Source organism: Pelodiscus sinensis, chromosome 1 (genome assembly GCF_052426305.1).
Source record: "Pelodiscus sinensis isolate ZL-2025 chromosome 1, ASM5242630v1, whole genome shotgun sequence".
NCBI classification, from domain to species: domain Eukaryota; kingdom Metazoa; phylum Chordata; order Testudines; family Trionychidae; genus Pelodiscus; species Pelodiscus sinensis.
Window position 1 is genome coordinate 1,585,006 of NC_143052.1, and position 15,643 is coordinate 1,600,648.

General features: G+C 71.1%; 2 protein-coding genes across 3 annotated transcripts in view; both read left to right on the plus strand.

The window, feature by feature from the left end:
- LOC112547409 (C-type lectin-like) overlaps positions 1-15,643 on the plus strand; it is a 416,253-nt gene that overhangs the window by 149,527 nt on the left and 251,083 nt on the right. The gene's annotated exons all lie outside the window — the stretch shown is intronic.
- CPT1B (carnitine palmitoyltransferase 1B) overlaps positions 1-15,643 on the plus strand; it is a 68,213-nt gene that overhangs the window by 28,263 nt on the left and 24,307 nt on the right. Inside the window, 8 exon segments of the mRNA XM_089777683.1 lie at positions 1,415-1,516; positions 5,882-6,019; positions 7,192-7,269; positions 7,425-7,532; positions 7,603-7,687; positions 8,395-8,590; positions 9,603-9,788; positions 14,313-14,418. Of these exon segments, the coding sequence (XP_089633809.1) occupies positions 1,415-1,516; positions 5,882-6,019; positions 7,192-7,269; positions 7,425-7,532; positions 7,603-7,687; positions 8,395-8,590; positions 9,603-9,788; positions 14,313-14,418 (999 nt within the window).

The following is a 15,643-nucleotide window of genomic DNA, read 5'->3' on the forward strand; positions in this document are numbered from 1 at the left end:
CTCCCTCCAACCCCTCCCGGCCGGCCCCGCTCCCTCCGACCCCTCCCGGCCGGCCCCGCTCCCACCGACCCCCTCCCGGCCGGCCCCGCTCCCCCGACCCCTCCCGGCCGGCCCCGCTCCCTCCGACCCTTCCCGGCCGGGCCCCTGCTCCCCCCGACCCCTCCCGGCCGGCCCCGCTCCCTCCGACCCCTCCCGGCCGGCCCCGCTCCCCCACTGACCCCTCCCGGCCGGCCCCGCTCCCCCCGACCCCTCCCGGCCGGCCCCGCTCCCTCCGACCCTTCCCGGCCGGGCCTGCTCCCCCCGACCCCTCCCGGCCGGCCCCGCTCCCCCTGACCCCTCCCGGCCGGCCCCGCTCCCCCGACCCCTCCCAGCCAACCCTGCTTCCTGCCAGCTGGTTCTCCTCCTCCCGATCTCCCCTGGCCAGCCCTCCTTCCCCGGCCCCTCCCCCGACCAGCCCGACTCCCCTGACACCCCGCCCTGATCTCTGGCCAGCCCTGCTCCCCCCCAACCCCTCCCCCAACCAGCCCCGCTCCCCCCCGACCCCGCCCCCGACCAGCCCTGCTCCGTCTGACCCCTTCCCCCGACCAGCCCCGCTGCCCCTGACACCCCGCCCCGATCTCCTCTGGCCAGAACTGCTCCTCCCCGACCCCTCCCGGCTGGCCCCGCTCCCTCCGACCCCTCCCGGCCGGCCCCGCTCCCTCCGACCCCTCCCGGCCGGCCCCGCTCCCCCCCGGCCCCTCCCCCGACCAGCCCCGCTGCCCCTGACACCCCGCCCCGATCTCCTCTGGCCAGAACTGCTCCTCCCCGACCCCTCCCGGCCGGCCCCGCTGGTCCCTTCCCCTCCCCATCAAGTGTATCCAGTATTTTTTCTGAAGCTACCTGGTAACCGTGAGGTGGAGCAGCCGGACATGCGGGGGGGGGGGGTGGGCACCGCGAGCCGGGAAGGGACGGGTGTGCGGGGGGGGCACCGTGAGCCGGGACGGGACGGGTGTGCGGGGGGGCACCGCGAGCCGGGACGGGATGGGTGTGCGGGAGGGGGGACCGCGAGCCGGGACGGGATGGGTGTGCGGGGGGGGCACCGCGAGCCGGGACGGGATGGGTGTGCGGGGGGGGCACCGCGAGCCGGGACGGGATGGGTGTGCGGGGGGGGGGCAGCTGGGGGCGGGGGGGGGGCAGGAGGGGCGGGATGGGTGTGCGGGGGGGGCACCGCGAGCCGGGACGGGATGGGTGTGCGGGGGGGGCACCGCGAGCCGGGACGGGATGGGTGTGCGGGGGGGGGGCACCGCGAGCCGGGAAGGGACGGGTGGGGCAGAGGGGGTCCGAGTCTCAGTGTGGGGGAGGGGGTGTGACTAATGCATCAGGCGGGGGGGCTCTCTGCCCCGCCCCGGCTCCATCCCCCCCCCGTGCCTTCCAGGCCCTAGTGAAGGTGCTGTCTGGCCGCAGGCCCATGCTGTACAGCTTACAGACCTCTCTGCCCAAGCTGCCGGTGCCCAGCGTGGAGGCCACCGTCCGCAGGGTAAGAGGTGCCCCCGCCGGTGGCCGTGGAGAGCTGGCTCCCTGCCGGCGGGGGCGCCTGTGCGCTCGCGGGAGTTGCAGCCGGGTTCGCCGGCGCCCGAGGGCGGCCGCAGGGCAGGAGCCCTTGGGAGGGGCCGGAAGGCGGCCCTGGGAATGATGGGGGAGGGCCGGCGATGGGGAAGGCGGGGGCTAGCACCCTGGCTGGCTCTAGAACAGGGCTGGGCAGAGTGTGGCCTGGGGGCCGGACGCCCTGCCGGGACCCTCGGGCGCACAGCGCCTGGCTGGAAAGCACAGGCCATGCGGCTCTCTGCTCTGCCGGGAGGGAGGGGCTTTGTGGAAATGACTGGCCAATAGGAGCTGAGAGATTGGCCTGGAGGCGGGGGCAGCGCAAACCTCCCGGGGCTGAGAGCCAATGGAGGGAGCAGCTGCTGTTCCAAGTGAATCCTAGAATCATAGAATCCTAGGACTGGAAGGGACCTCGAGAGGTCATCGAGTCCAGCCCCCCGCCCTCAAGGCAGGATCAAGCTCCGTCTACACCATCCCTGACAGATGTCTATCTAACCTGTTCTTAAATATCTCCAGAGAGGGAGATTCCACCACCTCCCTTGGCAATTTATTCCAATATTTGACCACCCTGACAGTTAGGAATTTTTTCCTAATGTCCAATCTAAACCTCCCCTGCTGCACTTAAAGCCCATTACTCCTTGTCCTGTCCTCAGAAACCAAGAGGAACAAATTTTCTCCTTCCTCCTTGTGACACCCTTTTAGATATTTGAAAACCGCTATCATGTCCCCCCTTAATCTTCTTTTTTCCAAACTAAACAAGCCCAGTTCACGAAGCCTGGCTTCATAGGTCATGTTCTCTAAACCTTTAATCATTCTTGTCGCTCTTCTCTGTACCCTTTCCAATTTCTCCACATCTTTCTTGAAATGTGGCGCCCAGAACTGGACACAGTACTCCAGCTGAGGCCTAACTAGTGCAGAGTAGAGCGGCAGAATGACTTCACGAGTTTTGCTTACAACACACCTGTTGATACAACCTAGAATCATATTTGCTTTTTTTGCAACAGCGTCACACTGTTGGCTCATATTCAACTTGTGGTCCACTATGACCCCTAGATCCCTTTCCGCCATGCTCCTTCCTAGACAGTCGCTTCCCATCTTGTATGTATGGAACTGATTGTTCCTTCCTCAGTGGAGCACTTTGCATTTCTCTTTATTAAACTTCATCCTGTTTACCTCTGACCATTTCTCTAACTTGCTAAGGTCATTTTGAATTATGTCCCTCTCCTCCAAAGAAGTTGCAACCCCACCCAGTTTGGTATCATCTGCAAACTTAATAAGCGTACTCTCTATCCCAATATCTACATCATTGATGAAGATATTGAACAGGACGGGTCCCAAAACAGACCCTTGAGGAACTCCACTTGTTATCCCTTTCCAGCAGGATTTAGCACCGTTAACAACAACTCTCTGACTACGGTTATCCAGCCAATTATGCACCCACCTTATCGTGGCCCTATCTAAGTTATATTTGCCTAGTTTATCAATAAGAATATCATGCGAGACCGTATCAAATGCCTTACTAAAGTCTAGGTATATGACATCCACCGCTTCTCCCTTATCCACAAGGCTCGTTATCTTATCAAAGAAAGCTATCAGATTAGTTTGGCATGACTTGTTCTTCATAAACCCACGCTGGCTATTCCCTATCACTTTATTACCTTCCAAGTGTTTGCATATGATTTCCTTAATTACCTGCTCCATTATCTTCTCTGGGACAGACGTTAAACTGACCGGTCTGTAGTTTCCTGGGTTGTTCTTATTCCCCTTTTTATAGATGGGAACAATATTTGCCCTTTTCCAGTCTTCTGGAATCTCCCCTGTCTGCCATGATTTTTCAAAGATCATAGCTAAAGGCTCAGATACCTCCTCTATCAGCTCCTTGAGTATCCTGGGATGCATTTCATCAGGACCTGGTGACTTGCTGACATCTAACTTTCCTAAGTGATCTGGGGCTGCAGCAGGCAGGGAGCCCGGCCTGCTTTGGGGTGCTTCAGGGCTGCTGGCCGGGAGACACTGAGGGTATGTCTACACTACCCCGCTAGTTCAAACGAGGAGGGTAGTGTAGACATACCCTTAGGGAAATACCTCCCAGCCAGAGGCTGCCCCTGGCATCCCTGCCCCTCCTGCACCCCAACTCCCTTCCCCGCGCTACCCTCCAAACCCTCTGCACCCCCTGCCCCAGGTCACCCCTCCCTCCAGACCCTGCACCCCTCCCCCAGGCCGGAATCCTCTCCTGCTCCTAAACACCCTTCCAGACCCTGCACCCATTCCCCTGCCTCGTCTCCCCCAAATCCTCTGTAGTCTGCACCCCCTTCTCCCAGGTCACAACTCCCTCCGAGACTTGGCACCTCCTCCTACAGCCCCTCCCCAGGCCAGAATCGTTTCCTGCACCCACACTCCCTCCCAGACCCTGCACCCCAATGCCCTGACCCAGCTCACAACCCTCCTTCACCCAAACTCCCTCTCAGACCTCACACCGTGTCCTGCACCCCACTCCCTTACCCCGGGCGCCCGTCTGCTCCCAACCTCCATCCTAGACCCGGCGTCTCCTCCACAGGAAAGTGCGGCCCTCGACCACTTTCCTAAATCTTGGCGTGGTCCCCACCAAACATGATTGCCCAGCCCTGTTCTACGAGGAACAGGGTGAGTGTCTAGGATGGAAACAGGAACATTCCTTGTCTGACTTATACAGCAGGGCTACGTCTAGACTGGCAGGATTTTCCACAAATGCTTTTAACAGGAAAGTTTTCCGTTTAAAGCATTTGCAGAAAAGAGCGTCTAGATTGGCCCGGACAAAAGCACTTTTTGTGGAAAAGCGTCCGAGCCAATCTAGACGCTTTTCCGCAAAACAGTCCCAATCGCCATTTTCGCCATCGGGGCTTTTTTGCGCACAACAAATCGGAGCTGTCTGCACTGGCCCTCTTGCGCAAAAGGATTTTGCCCGAATGGGAGCAGCGTAGGATTTCCGCAAGAAGCCCTGATTTCTTACAGGAGATCGTCAGTGTTCTTGCGGAAATGCAAGCGGCCAGCGTAGACAGCAAGTCTTGCCAGTCTAGACACAGCCCAAGGGTGTTTGTGCCTGTGCTAAGTGTATTAATAAACTATTTTGGTCAATACACAAGAACTCCGATAGTGTGAGTCCCCGCCTCAGGAATGATTAAATACTGGCCCTGGGACAAAGGACCTGTCAGCCCTAAGGGTAGACACTGGAAATTCAGAAGTGATGTAACACCAGGAAATGGGGTGGAGGGGGGGGGGGGGAGGACGGACGACTCTCTCAGTGACTCATCTCACCACCGTCCTGTGGCGGTGAGTTCCACAGGGAAGCCGTTTGCCTTTCCATGTATCGCTCAGCTCCCCCGAGTGTTCCTTGTTGTTCTCTTATGGGACTAGCTGGCCCCGTCCTGCCTTTCCCCAGAGCAGCACCTGCTGGGCTTGGGGGGGCTGGGGGGCAGTCTGCGTTCTACTGCTCAGCCCCGCAGTGGCCTGCGCGTAAACCCCGTGTGACGTAGTGGGGGTACTTGCTGGGCTGTGGTGACCCCTGCTGTCTGGAGCCAGACCCAGCAGGGAAAACCTCACTATGCAAAGGTGATGCCAAACTTGTTGAACCAGTGGCCAGACACCCCCCATGGAGAGGAACAAAGGAAGGTGGATGCTGCCCTGGCTGGGGGGCAGGGCTGGAAGAGGGTTAGTTAGTTCCTGTCTGGAAAGCAGGGGAGAAGGAGCTGGGGAGGGGGCTGGGACTCCCCTATCTCAATGGGGGCACTGAGGCCTCTTAGCCCCAGTTCCTGTAACCAGATTCCATCTGTGCTGTGCTGTGCTGGAGGAGCAATAAACCACCCTCAATTCCACTGGCTGGGGGAGTCTGTTTGTGCCATTTTGGGGTGCAGGAGACGGGGGACCCCAACGCGCTGTCACACCCCATGAGGGGGTCAGGTGGCCAGACTGCAGGAGAGCAGTGGTGGGGACGTATGTCAGCCCCAGCTAAACAGATCCCTCCTCCCGGGGCAGACCCAGAACCAGCAGGGAGCTGCTAGACTCAGGGCAACTGGGCCAATAAAAGAGCGGGAGCCAGTGAGGACCCAGGGCAGGGGGGCGGAGGCAGGACGTGGGGCCTGGCCCCAGCAGAGAGCCTGGCGGTGGCTTGGGGCCGGTCTCGCGGGAGAAGGGTGGACGGGGGAGCCGGCGAGCGTCCCTGAGGCCAGGCTGGGGCGCCCAGACCCGGTGCTGCTCGGGGGGCGGGAGGGGGGGGCCATACTGCCCCCCAGAGCCCGGACCCAGGCTGGCCCTGTGTCCGCAGTACCTGGAGTCGGTGCGCCCCCTGCTGGAGGATGAGAAGTACCGCGAGATGGAAGTGCTGGCCAAGTCCTTCCAGCAGCACACGGCCCCCCGGCTGCAGAGGTACCTGGTCCTCAAGTCCTGGTGGGCAACCAACTACGTGAGTTCCCTGCCCTGTGCACCGCGTGTCTGGAGCCAGCCCCTCCCCCGGCCTGCATCCCCGCTCCTGCCCCTCCGGAGCGCCCCCCTCGCCATGCCTGCACGCCGGTGCCGGTCTCAGGGGCTCTCGGGGAGGGGCTGGGCGTGCCGGGGTCCGCGTGCGGCTGGAGCGGGTGCAGCCGGTGCCGGTCTCAGGGGCTCTCGGGGAGGGGCTGGGCTGTGCCGGGGTCCGCGTGCGGCTGGAGCGGGTGCAGCCGGTGCCGGTCTCAGGGGCTCTCGGGGAGGGGCTGGGCTGTGCCGGGGTCCGCGTGCGGCTGGAGCGGGTGCAGCCGGTGCCGGTCTCAGGGGCTCTCGGGGAGGAGCTGGGCCGTGCCGGGGTCCGCGTGCGGCTGGAGCGGGTGCAGCCGGTGCCGGTCTCAGGGGCTCTCGGGGAGGAGCTGGGCTGTGCCGGGGTCCGCGTGCCTGGAGCGGGTGCAGCCGGTGCCGGTCTCAGGGGCTCTCGGGAGGGGCTGGGCCGTGCCGGGGTCCGCGTGCCTGGAGCGGGTGCAGCCGGTGCCGGTCTCAGGGGCTCTCGGGGAGGAGCTGGGCGTGCCGGGGTCCGCGTGCGGCTGGAGCGGGTGCAGCCGGTGCCAGTCTCAGGGGCTCTCGGGGAGGGGCTGGGCCGTGCCGGGGTCTGCATGCCTGGAGCGGGTGCAGCCGGTGCCGGTCTCAGGGGCTCTCGGGGAGGGGCTGGGCTGTGCCGGGGTCCGCGTGCGGCTGGAGCGGGTGCAGCCGGTGCCAGTCTCAGGGGCTCTCGGGGAGGGGCTGGGCTGTGCCGGGGTCCGCGTGCGGCTGGAGCGGGTGCAGCCGGTGCCGGTCTCAGGGGCTCTCGGGGAGGGGCTGGGCCGTGCCGGGGTCCGCGTGCCTGGAGCGGGTGCAGCCGGTGCCGGTCTCAGGGGCTCTCGGGGAGGGGCTGGGCTGTGCCGGGGTCCGCGTGCCTGGAGCGGGTGCAGCCGGTGCCGGTCTCAGGGGCTCTCGGGGAGGGGCTGGGCCGTGCTGGGGTCCGCGTGCAGCTGGAGCGGGTGCAGCCGGTGCCGGTCTCAGGGGCTCTCGGGGAGGGGCTGGGCTGTGCCGGGGTCCGCGTGCGGCTGGAGCGGGTGCAGCCGGTGCCGGTCTCAGGGGCTCTCTGCGCAGGTGAGCGACTGGTGGGAGGAGTACGTCTACCTGCGCGGACGCGGCCCCCTCATGGTCAACAGCAACTTCTACGCTATGGTGAGCAACCGGGGCCGGGGGGCAACCTCCCCACGACCCCTCCCCCCCAGCACCCACCCTGCCCCCGCCGCCCCCAGCGCCCAAGCCGCGCCCCAGCCTCTCTCTTCCGGCTGGGCCTGGGGGCGGCCGTGACCCTTCTCTGTCCCCGTTGCCAGGATTTCCTGCACGGCACGCCCACCCCCCTGCAGGCGGCCCGGGCCGGCAACGTCACACACGCCATCCTGCTCTACCGGCGCAGGCTGGACCGCGAGGAGTTTCCCCCGGTGAGTGGCCGCGCCCCGCGGGCTGGGGGCCGAGGGACCGTGCGTGAGCCCTGCCTCTGCTGTGCTGCAGGTCATGGCGCTCGGCGTGGTGCCCATGTGCTCCTACCAGATGGAGAGAATATTCAACACCACCCGCATCCCCGGCAAGGAGTCAGGTACCCGCCCTGGGGCTGGGTGGGGACGGGGCCCCCAACCCGCTGCTCCCTTCCCCCACAGCCGGCCCCGGAGCCACGGCCCGTACGCCCGGGGCCCAGCAGCTCCGGTCCGCCAGCAGGCAGATATTGGGCGTCTTGCCCCCGGGCCCGGCGCTGCCTGGCGTGTTGCCCCCGGGCTCCGTGCTGCCTGGCGTGTTGCCCCCGGGCTCCGTGCTGCCTGGCGTGTTGCCCCCGGGCTCCGTGCTGTCGGGCGTGTTGCCCCCGGGCCCAGCGCTGCCTGGCGTGTTGCCCCTGGACCCCGCGCTGCCTGGCGTGTTGCCCCCGGGCCCCGTGCTGCCTGGCGTGTTGCCCCCGGGCCCCGCGCTGCCTGGCGTGTTGCCCCCGGGCCCTGCGCTGCCTGGCGTGTTGCCCCCGGGCCCTGCGCTGCCTGGCGTGTTGCCCCCGGGCCCCGCGCTGCCTGGCGTGTTGCCCCCGGGCCCGGCGCTGCCTGGCGTGTTGCCCCCGGGCCCGGCGCTGCCTGGCGTGTTGCCCCCGGGCCCCGCGCTGCCTGGCGTGTTGCCCCCGGGCCCCGCGCTGCCTGGCGTGTTGCCCCCGGGCCTCGCGCTGCCTGGTGTGTTGCCCCCGGGCCCGGCGACTTGCCCCGGCGCGGATGCGGGTGCCCGGGTGGCGGGGTGCTGGCGGTGACGGCTGGTGCGTCCCTCGCGCAGACACCGTGCAGCACCTGGCGGACAGCAGGCACCTGGCCGTCTACCACCGGGGCCGCTTCTACAAGCTGTGGCTCTACCAGGGCGGGAAGCTGCTGCTGCCGCGGGACCTGGAGCTGCAGTTCCAGCGCATCCTGGACGACCCCTCGCCCCCACAGCCCGGGGAGGAGACGCTGGCGGCCCTCACTGCTGGGGACAGGTGGGGCAGGGCCAGGGGCTGGCCGGGGGCGCTGCCAGCGGGGGGGCCCAGTCTGGGGAGCCCCGGCCCAGCGAGCTGCTGAGGGAAAGGAGATCGCCCAAGGGAGGACATGGCTTAGGCTGGGCCCGTGGGGTGGGCGGAGGGGGCGGGGGCCTGGTCCGGGGGGTGGGAGGAAGGGAAGGGGGAGGGGGCCGGGGGTGGGAGGAAGGGAAGGGGGAGGGGACCTGGCTCATGGAGTAGGTGGAAGGGGAGGGGAAGGAGGAGGGGGCTCGGGCTGTGGGGTGGGAGGAGGGGGAGGGGCTCGGGCCGTGGGGTGGGAGGAGGGGGAGGGGGCCTGGTCCGGGGGGTGGAAGGAAGGGAAGGGGGAGGGGGCCTGGTCTGTGGGGTGGGCGGAGGGGAGGGGCTCGGGCCGTGGGGTGGGAGGAGGGGGAGGGGGCCTGGTCCGGGGGGGTGGAAGGAAGGGAAGGGGGAGGGGGCCTGGCCTGTGGGGTGGGCGGAGGGGGAGGGGCTCGGGCCGTGGGGTGGGAGGAGGGGGAGGGGGCCTGGTCCGGGGGGTGGGAGGAAGGGAAGGGGGAGGGGGCCTGGCTCTGGGGTGGGAGGAGGGGGAGGGGGCCTGGCCTGTGGGGTGGGAGGAGGGGAAGGGGCTCGGGCCGTGGGGTGGGAGGAGGGGAAGGGGCTCGGGCCATGGGGTGGGGGGAGGGGGCCCAGCCGTGGGGCAGGCAGAGGTGGAAGGGGGAGGGGGCCTGGCCTGTGGGGTGGGAGGAGGGGGAGGGGCTCGGGTCGTGGGATGGGAGGAGGGGGAGGGGGCCTGGTGGGGGTGGGAGGAAGGGAAGGGGGAGGGGGCCTGGCCCGTGGGGTGGGAGGAGGGGGAGGGGCTTGGGCCGTGGGGTGGGGGGAGGTGGAAGGAGGAGGGGGCTGGGGCCGGCCAGTGGGGGAGGGGTGGGTCGGATGCCCGGCGGGGGCCTGTCCCAGCCCTTTGACCTGCCCGCGTCCCTCCCCGCGGCTCCGGCAGGGTCCCGTGGGCCGAGGCCCGGGCCCGGTTCTTCAGCCGCGGGCGGAACAAGGCGTCGCTGGCGGCCATCGAGCGGGCGGCCTTCTTCCTCACGCTGGACCAGGACGCACAGGGCTACGAGCCGGGCCAGGAGGACAGTCTGAGCCGCTACGCCAAGTCCCTGCTGCACGGCCGCTGCTACGACAGGTGGGGCACCGCCCCCCGTCCCCCGCCCCTGCGCCCCCCGACCCTCGCCCTGCGCCCCCCGTCCCTCGCCCTGCGCCCCCCGTCCCCCCGCCCCTGCGCCCCCCGACCCTCGCCCTGCGCCCCCCGTCCCTCGCCCTGCGCCCCCCCCCTCGCCCGCCCCCCCCCCCGCCCCTGCGCCCCCCGACCCTCGCCTTGCGCCCCCCGTCCCCCGCCCTGCGCCCCCCGACCCTCGCCCTGCGCCCCCCGTCCCCCGCCCTGCCCCCCCCCCCGCCCCGCGCCCTCCCCCGCCCCTGCGCCCCCCGACCCTCGCCCTGCGCCCCCCCTGCCCCCGTCCCCCGCCCCTGCGCCCCCCGACCCTCGCCCTGCGCCCCCCGTCCCCCGCCCCTGCGCCCCCCGCCCCTCCCCCTGCGCCCCCCGCCCTGCGCCCCCCGTCCCCCGCCCTGCGCCCCCCGACCCTCGCCCTGCGCCCCCCGTCCCCCGCCCCTGCGCCCCCCGACCCTCGCCCTGCGCCCCCCGTCCCTCGCCCTGCGCCCCCCGTCCCTCGCCCTGCGCCCCCCCCCCGCCCCTGCGCCCCCCGTCCCCCGCCCCTGCGCCCCCCGACCCTCGCCCTGCGCCCCCCGTCCCTCGCCCTGCGCCCCCCGACCCTCGCCCTGCGCCCCCCGTCCCCCGCCCTGCGCCCCCCATCCCTCGCCCTGCGCCCCCCGTCCCTCGCCCTGCGCCCCCCATCCCCCGCCCTGCGCCCCCCGACCCTCGCCCTGCGCCCCCCGTCCCTCGCCCTGCGCCCCCCGTCCCCCGCCCCTGCGCCCCCCGACCCTCGCCCTGCGCCCCCTGTCCCTCGCCCTGCGCCCCCCGTCCCCCGCCCCTGCGCCCCCCGACCCTCGCCTTGCGCCCCCCGTCCCCCGCCCCTGCGCCCCCCGACCCTCGCCCTGCGCCCCCGTCCCCCGCCCCTGCGCCCCCCCCGTCCCCCCGCCCCTGCGCCCCCCGACCCTCGCCCTGCGCCCCCCGTCCCCCGCCCTGCGCCCCCCGTCCCCCGCCCCTGCGCCCCCCGACCCTCGCCCTGCGCCCCCCGTCCCCCGCCCCTGCGCCCCCCGACCCTCGCCCTGCGCCCCCCGTCCCTCGCCCTGCGCCCCCCGACCCTCGCCTTGCGCCCCCCGTCCCCCGCCCCTGCGCCCCCCGACCCTCGCCTTGCGCCCCCCGTCCCCCGCCCTGCGCCCCCCGACCCTCGCCCTGCGCCCCCCGTCCCCCGCCCCTGCGCCCCCCGACCCTCGCCCTGCGCCCCCCGACCCTCGCCCTGCGCCCCCCGTCCCCCGCCCCGCCCTGCGCCCCCCGTCCCTCGCCCTGCGCCCCCCGACCCTCGCCCTGCGCCCCCCGTCCCCCGCCCCTGCGCCCCCCGACCCTCGCCCTGCGCCCCCCGTCCCCCGCCCCTGCGCCCCCCGACCCTCGCCCTGCGCCCCCCCTCCCCTCGCCCCTGCCCCTGCCCCCCGTCCCTCGCCCTGCGCCCCCCGACCCTCGCCCTGCGCCCCCCGTCCCCCGCCCCTGCGCCCCCCGTCCCCCGCCCCTGCGCCCCCCGACCCTCGCCCTGCGCCCCCCGTCCCCCGCCCCGCGCCCCCCCCTCCCCCGCCCCCCTGCGCCCCCCGCCCCTCCCCCGCCCCTGCGCCCCCCGACCCTCGCCCTGCGCCCCCCGTCCCCCGCCCTGCGCCCCCCGTCCCCCGCCCCTGCGCCCCCCGACCCTCGCCCTGCGCCCCCCGACCCTCGCCTTGCGCCCCCCGTCCCCCGCCCCGCGCCCCCCGTCCCCCGCCCTGCGCCCCCCGACCCTCGCCCTGCGCCCCCCGTCCCCCGCCCCTGCGCCCCCCGACCCTCGCCCTGCGCCCCCCGACCCTCGCCCTGCGCCCCCCGTCCCCCGCCCCTGCGCCCCCCGACCCTCGCCCTGCGCCCCCCGTCCCCCGCCCTGCGCCCCCCGACCCCCGCCCCTGCGCCCCCCGACCCTCGCCCTGCGCCCCCCGTCCCCCGCCCTGCGCCCCCCGACCCTCGCCCTGCGCCCCCCGACCCTCGCCCTGCGCCCCCCGTCCCTCGCCCTGCGCCCCCCGTCCCTCGCCCTGCGCCCCCCGACCCTCGCCCTGCGCCCCCCGACCCTCGCCCCTGCGCCCCCCGTCCCTCGCCCTGCGCCCCCCGACCCTCGCCCTGCGCCCCCCGTCCCCCGCCCCCGCCCCCCGTCCCCCGCCCCTGCGCCCCCCGACCCTCGCCTTGCGCCCCCCGTCCCCCGCCCCTGCGCCCCCCGACCCTCGCCCTGCGCCCCCCGACCCTCGCCCTGCGCCCCCCGTCCCCCGCCCCTGCGCCCCCCGTCCCCCGCCCCTGCGCCCCCGTCCCCCGCCCTGCGCCCCCCGACCCTCGCCCTGCGCCCCCCGTCCCCCGCCCCCCTGCGCCCCCCGTCCCTCGCCCTGCGCCCCCCGTCCCTCGCCCCTGCGCCCCCCGACCCTCGCCCTGCGCCCCCCGTCCCCCGCCCTGCGCCCCCCGACCCTCGCCCTGCGCCCCCCGTCCCCCGCCCTGCGCCCCCGTCCCTCGCCCTGCGCCCCCCGTCCCTCGCCCTGCGCCCCCCGTCCCCCGCCCCTGCGCCCCCCGTCCCTCGCCCTGCGCCCCCCGTCCCTCGCCCTGCGCCCCCCCGACCCTCGCCCTGCGGCCCCCGTCCCCCGCCCCTGCGCCCCCCGTCCCCCGCCCCTGCGCCCCCGTCCCTCGCCCTGCGCCCCCCGTCCCCCGCCCCTGCGCCCCCGTCCCTCGCCCTGCGCCCCCCGACCCTCGCCCCTGCGCCCCCCGTCCCTCGCCCTGCGCCCCCCGTCCCTCGCCCCTGCGCCCCCCGACCCTCGCCCTGCACCCCCCGTCCCTCCCTGGCTGCTGCCGTGCACCCCCATCCCCCGCCCCTGAGCCCCCCGTCCCTCCCTGGCTGCTGCCGTGCACCCCCATCCCTCGCCCCTGCGCCCCCCGTCCCTCCCTGGCTGCTACCGTGCGCCCCTGTCCCTCACCCCTGCACCCCCCCGTCCCTCCCTGGCTGCTGCTGTGCACCCCCATCCCCCGCCCCTGAGCCCCCGTCCCTCCCTGGCTGCTGCCGTGCGCCCCCATCCCCCGCCCCTGTGCCCCCGTCCCTCCCTGGCTGCTGCTGTGTACCCCCATCCCCCGCCCCTGCACCCCCCCCCCCCCCGTCCCTCCCTGGCTGCTGCCGTGCACCCCCATCCCCCGCCCCTGTGCCCCCGTCCCTCCCTGGCTGCTGCCGTGCACCCCCATCCCCCGCCCCTGTGCCCCCGTCCCTCCCTGGCTGCTGCCGTGCACCCCCATCCCTCGCCCCTGCGCCCCCCGTCCCTCCCTGTGTCTCCTGCCCCTGCACCTCCTCTCCCTTGTCCCCCACTGGCCATCCCCGTGTGCAACCCCCGCCACTGCCCCCCGTCCCTCGCCCTCCTCCTGCCACTGCACCCTTGCCCCCCGATCCCGCCGCCTGTGCTGTCTATTTTTATAATCCTGTGTTCGCTCGGGTGTTGCATTCACTGTTTGTCTTGCGGGGTTCTATGTGCTCCAACTGTCCTGTGTGGTGACGCTGGGTGTGGCTGGGTGTGTGCCTCAGTTTCCCCAGGCCCTGCAGCACTAGCTGCGTGAGGAGGGGGAGGCCGGGCGGGACTCACTGGGGAAGCGTGTGCTGCCTCTCACCTCCTGAGGCCCAGGCGACAGCAGACAGCCCTTGGGCCTGGGAGCAGGACTAGGGTTGGCAGGTGTCCGGTTTTGAACCGGGGCGGTGTGTTGGGCACCCCCATCCTGCACCCCGTCTGCAGCGAGATGAGACTCCGCCTGCCAGTGGGACAGGGGGGCTATTGCTGCTCCGGGGCACAGCCCAGCACGGGGGAGGTGGGGGGGGTGGGTACAGTTTCACGAGGAGTAACGGTCGTTCGGAATAGGAAGCCTAGTCCGTGCCGCGTGTAGCCGCGGGCACGGAGTCCGCACTAGCGGACATTTAAAAATGGCGGCGCCCGGCAACATGCAAATGGAGCCCGGGAAATTCAAATCCTGGGCTTCATTTGCAACTCCGGTTACCTACATTAACCACCCTAGTTCGAACTAGGGGCTAGTGTAGACAGACCCTGACTCTCCCAAGTGGATTAACCAGGCACCAAGGCTCAGCCCCCCAGGGAGAGACAAAGGCTGGGGGGCAGGGCTGGAGGAGAGTTTTAGTTTCTGTCTGGGATCATGGAAGAAGCAGCCTAGGCAAGGGGCTGGGGTTTAGGGGCCCAGTGTCCCCATCTCAAGGGGGCTGAGGCATCCTAGGCCTGCCCTGGAACCGGATGACACCTGTGCTGGGCTGTGTCCTGGAGAAGCAATAATGGAGTCTGTCCATGCCACTGCGGGGGTGCGGGAGGCGGGGGACCCCGACGCACCACCACACCCCCTCCCAGTCGTGTGTCCCACCCGTGTCCCCTGCCACCGGTCCCCCCCGCGCCAGGCGTGTGCGTCTCACGCTTTGCCCCGCTGCTCCCCCTCCCCCAGGTGGTTTGACAAATCCATCACCGTGATCGTCTACAAGAACGGCAAAGTGGGCGGGAACGCGGAGCACTCCTGGGCGGACGCCCCCATCTCCGGGCACCTCTGGGAGGTAACATGGGAATGGGCAGCAGGGTGACTCCTGGGTGGGGCCTGGAACCCACCCCCACTGCAGGGAGGGCACCGGGAGAGGGGCGATTCCTGGCCCAGGGGTGCAGGGAGGTGCGGGGGGCACAGGGACAGAGGGACTGGGGGTTCCCAGACTAGGGGTGCAGAGAGGTGCGGGGGGCACAGGGACAGAGGGACTGGGGGTTCCCAGACTAGGGGTGCAGAGAGGTGCGGGGGGCGCAGGGACAGAGGGACTGGGGGTTCCCAGACTAGGGGTGCAGAGAGGTGCGGGGGGCACAGGGACAGAGGGACTGGGGGTTCCCAGACTAGGGGTGCAGAGAGGTGCAGGGGGCACAGGGACAGAGGGACTGGGGGTTCCCAGACTAGGGGTGCAGAGAGGTGCAGGGGGCACAGGGACAGAGGGACTGGGGGTTCCCAGACTAGGGGTGCAGAGAGGTGCAGGGGGCACAGGGACAGAGGGACTGGGGGTTCCCAGACTAGGGGTGCAGAGAGGTGTGGGGGGCGCAGGGACAGAGGGACTGGGGGTTCCCAGACTAGGGGCGCAGAGAGGTGCGGGGGGCACAGGGACAGAGGGACTGGGGGTTCCCAGACTAGGGGTGAAGAGAGGTGCGGGGAGCGCAAGGACAGAGGGACTGGGGGTTCCCAGACTAGGGGTGCAGAGAGGTGCGGGGGGCACAGGGACAGAGGGACTGGGGGTTCCCAGACTAGGGGTGCAGAGAGGTGCAGGGGGCACAGGGACAGAGGGACTGGGGGTTCCCAGACTAGGGGTGCAGAGAGGTGCGGGGGGCGCAGGGACAGAGGGACTGGGGGTTCCCAGACTAGGGGTGCAGAGAGGTGCGGGGGGCACAGGGACAGAGGGACTGGGGGTTCCCAGACTAGGGGTGCAGAGAGGTGCGGGGGGCGCAGGGACAGAGGGGCTGGGGGTTCCCAGACTAGGGGTGCAGAGAGGTGCGGGGGGCGCAGGGACAGAGGGGCTGGGGGTTCCCAGACTAGGGGTGCAGAGAGGTGCGGGGGGCGCAGGGACAGAGGGACTGGGGGTTCCCAGACTAGGGGTGCAGAGAGGTGCGGGGGGCGCAGGGACAGAGGGGCTGGGGGTTCCCAGACTAGGGGTGCAGAGAGGTGCGGGGGGCGCAGGGACAGAGGGGCTGGGGGTTCCCAGACTAGGGGTGCAGAGAGGTGCGGGGGGCGCAGGGACAGAGGGGCTGGGG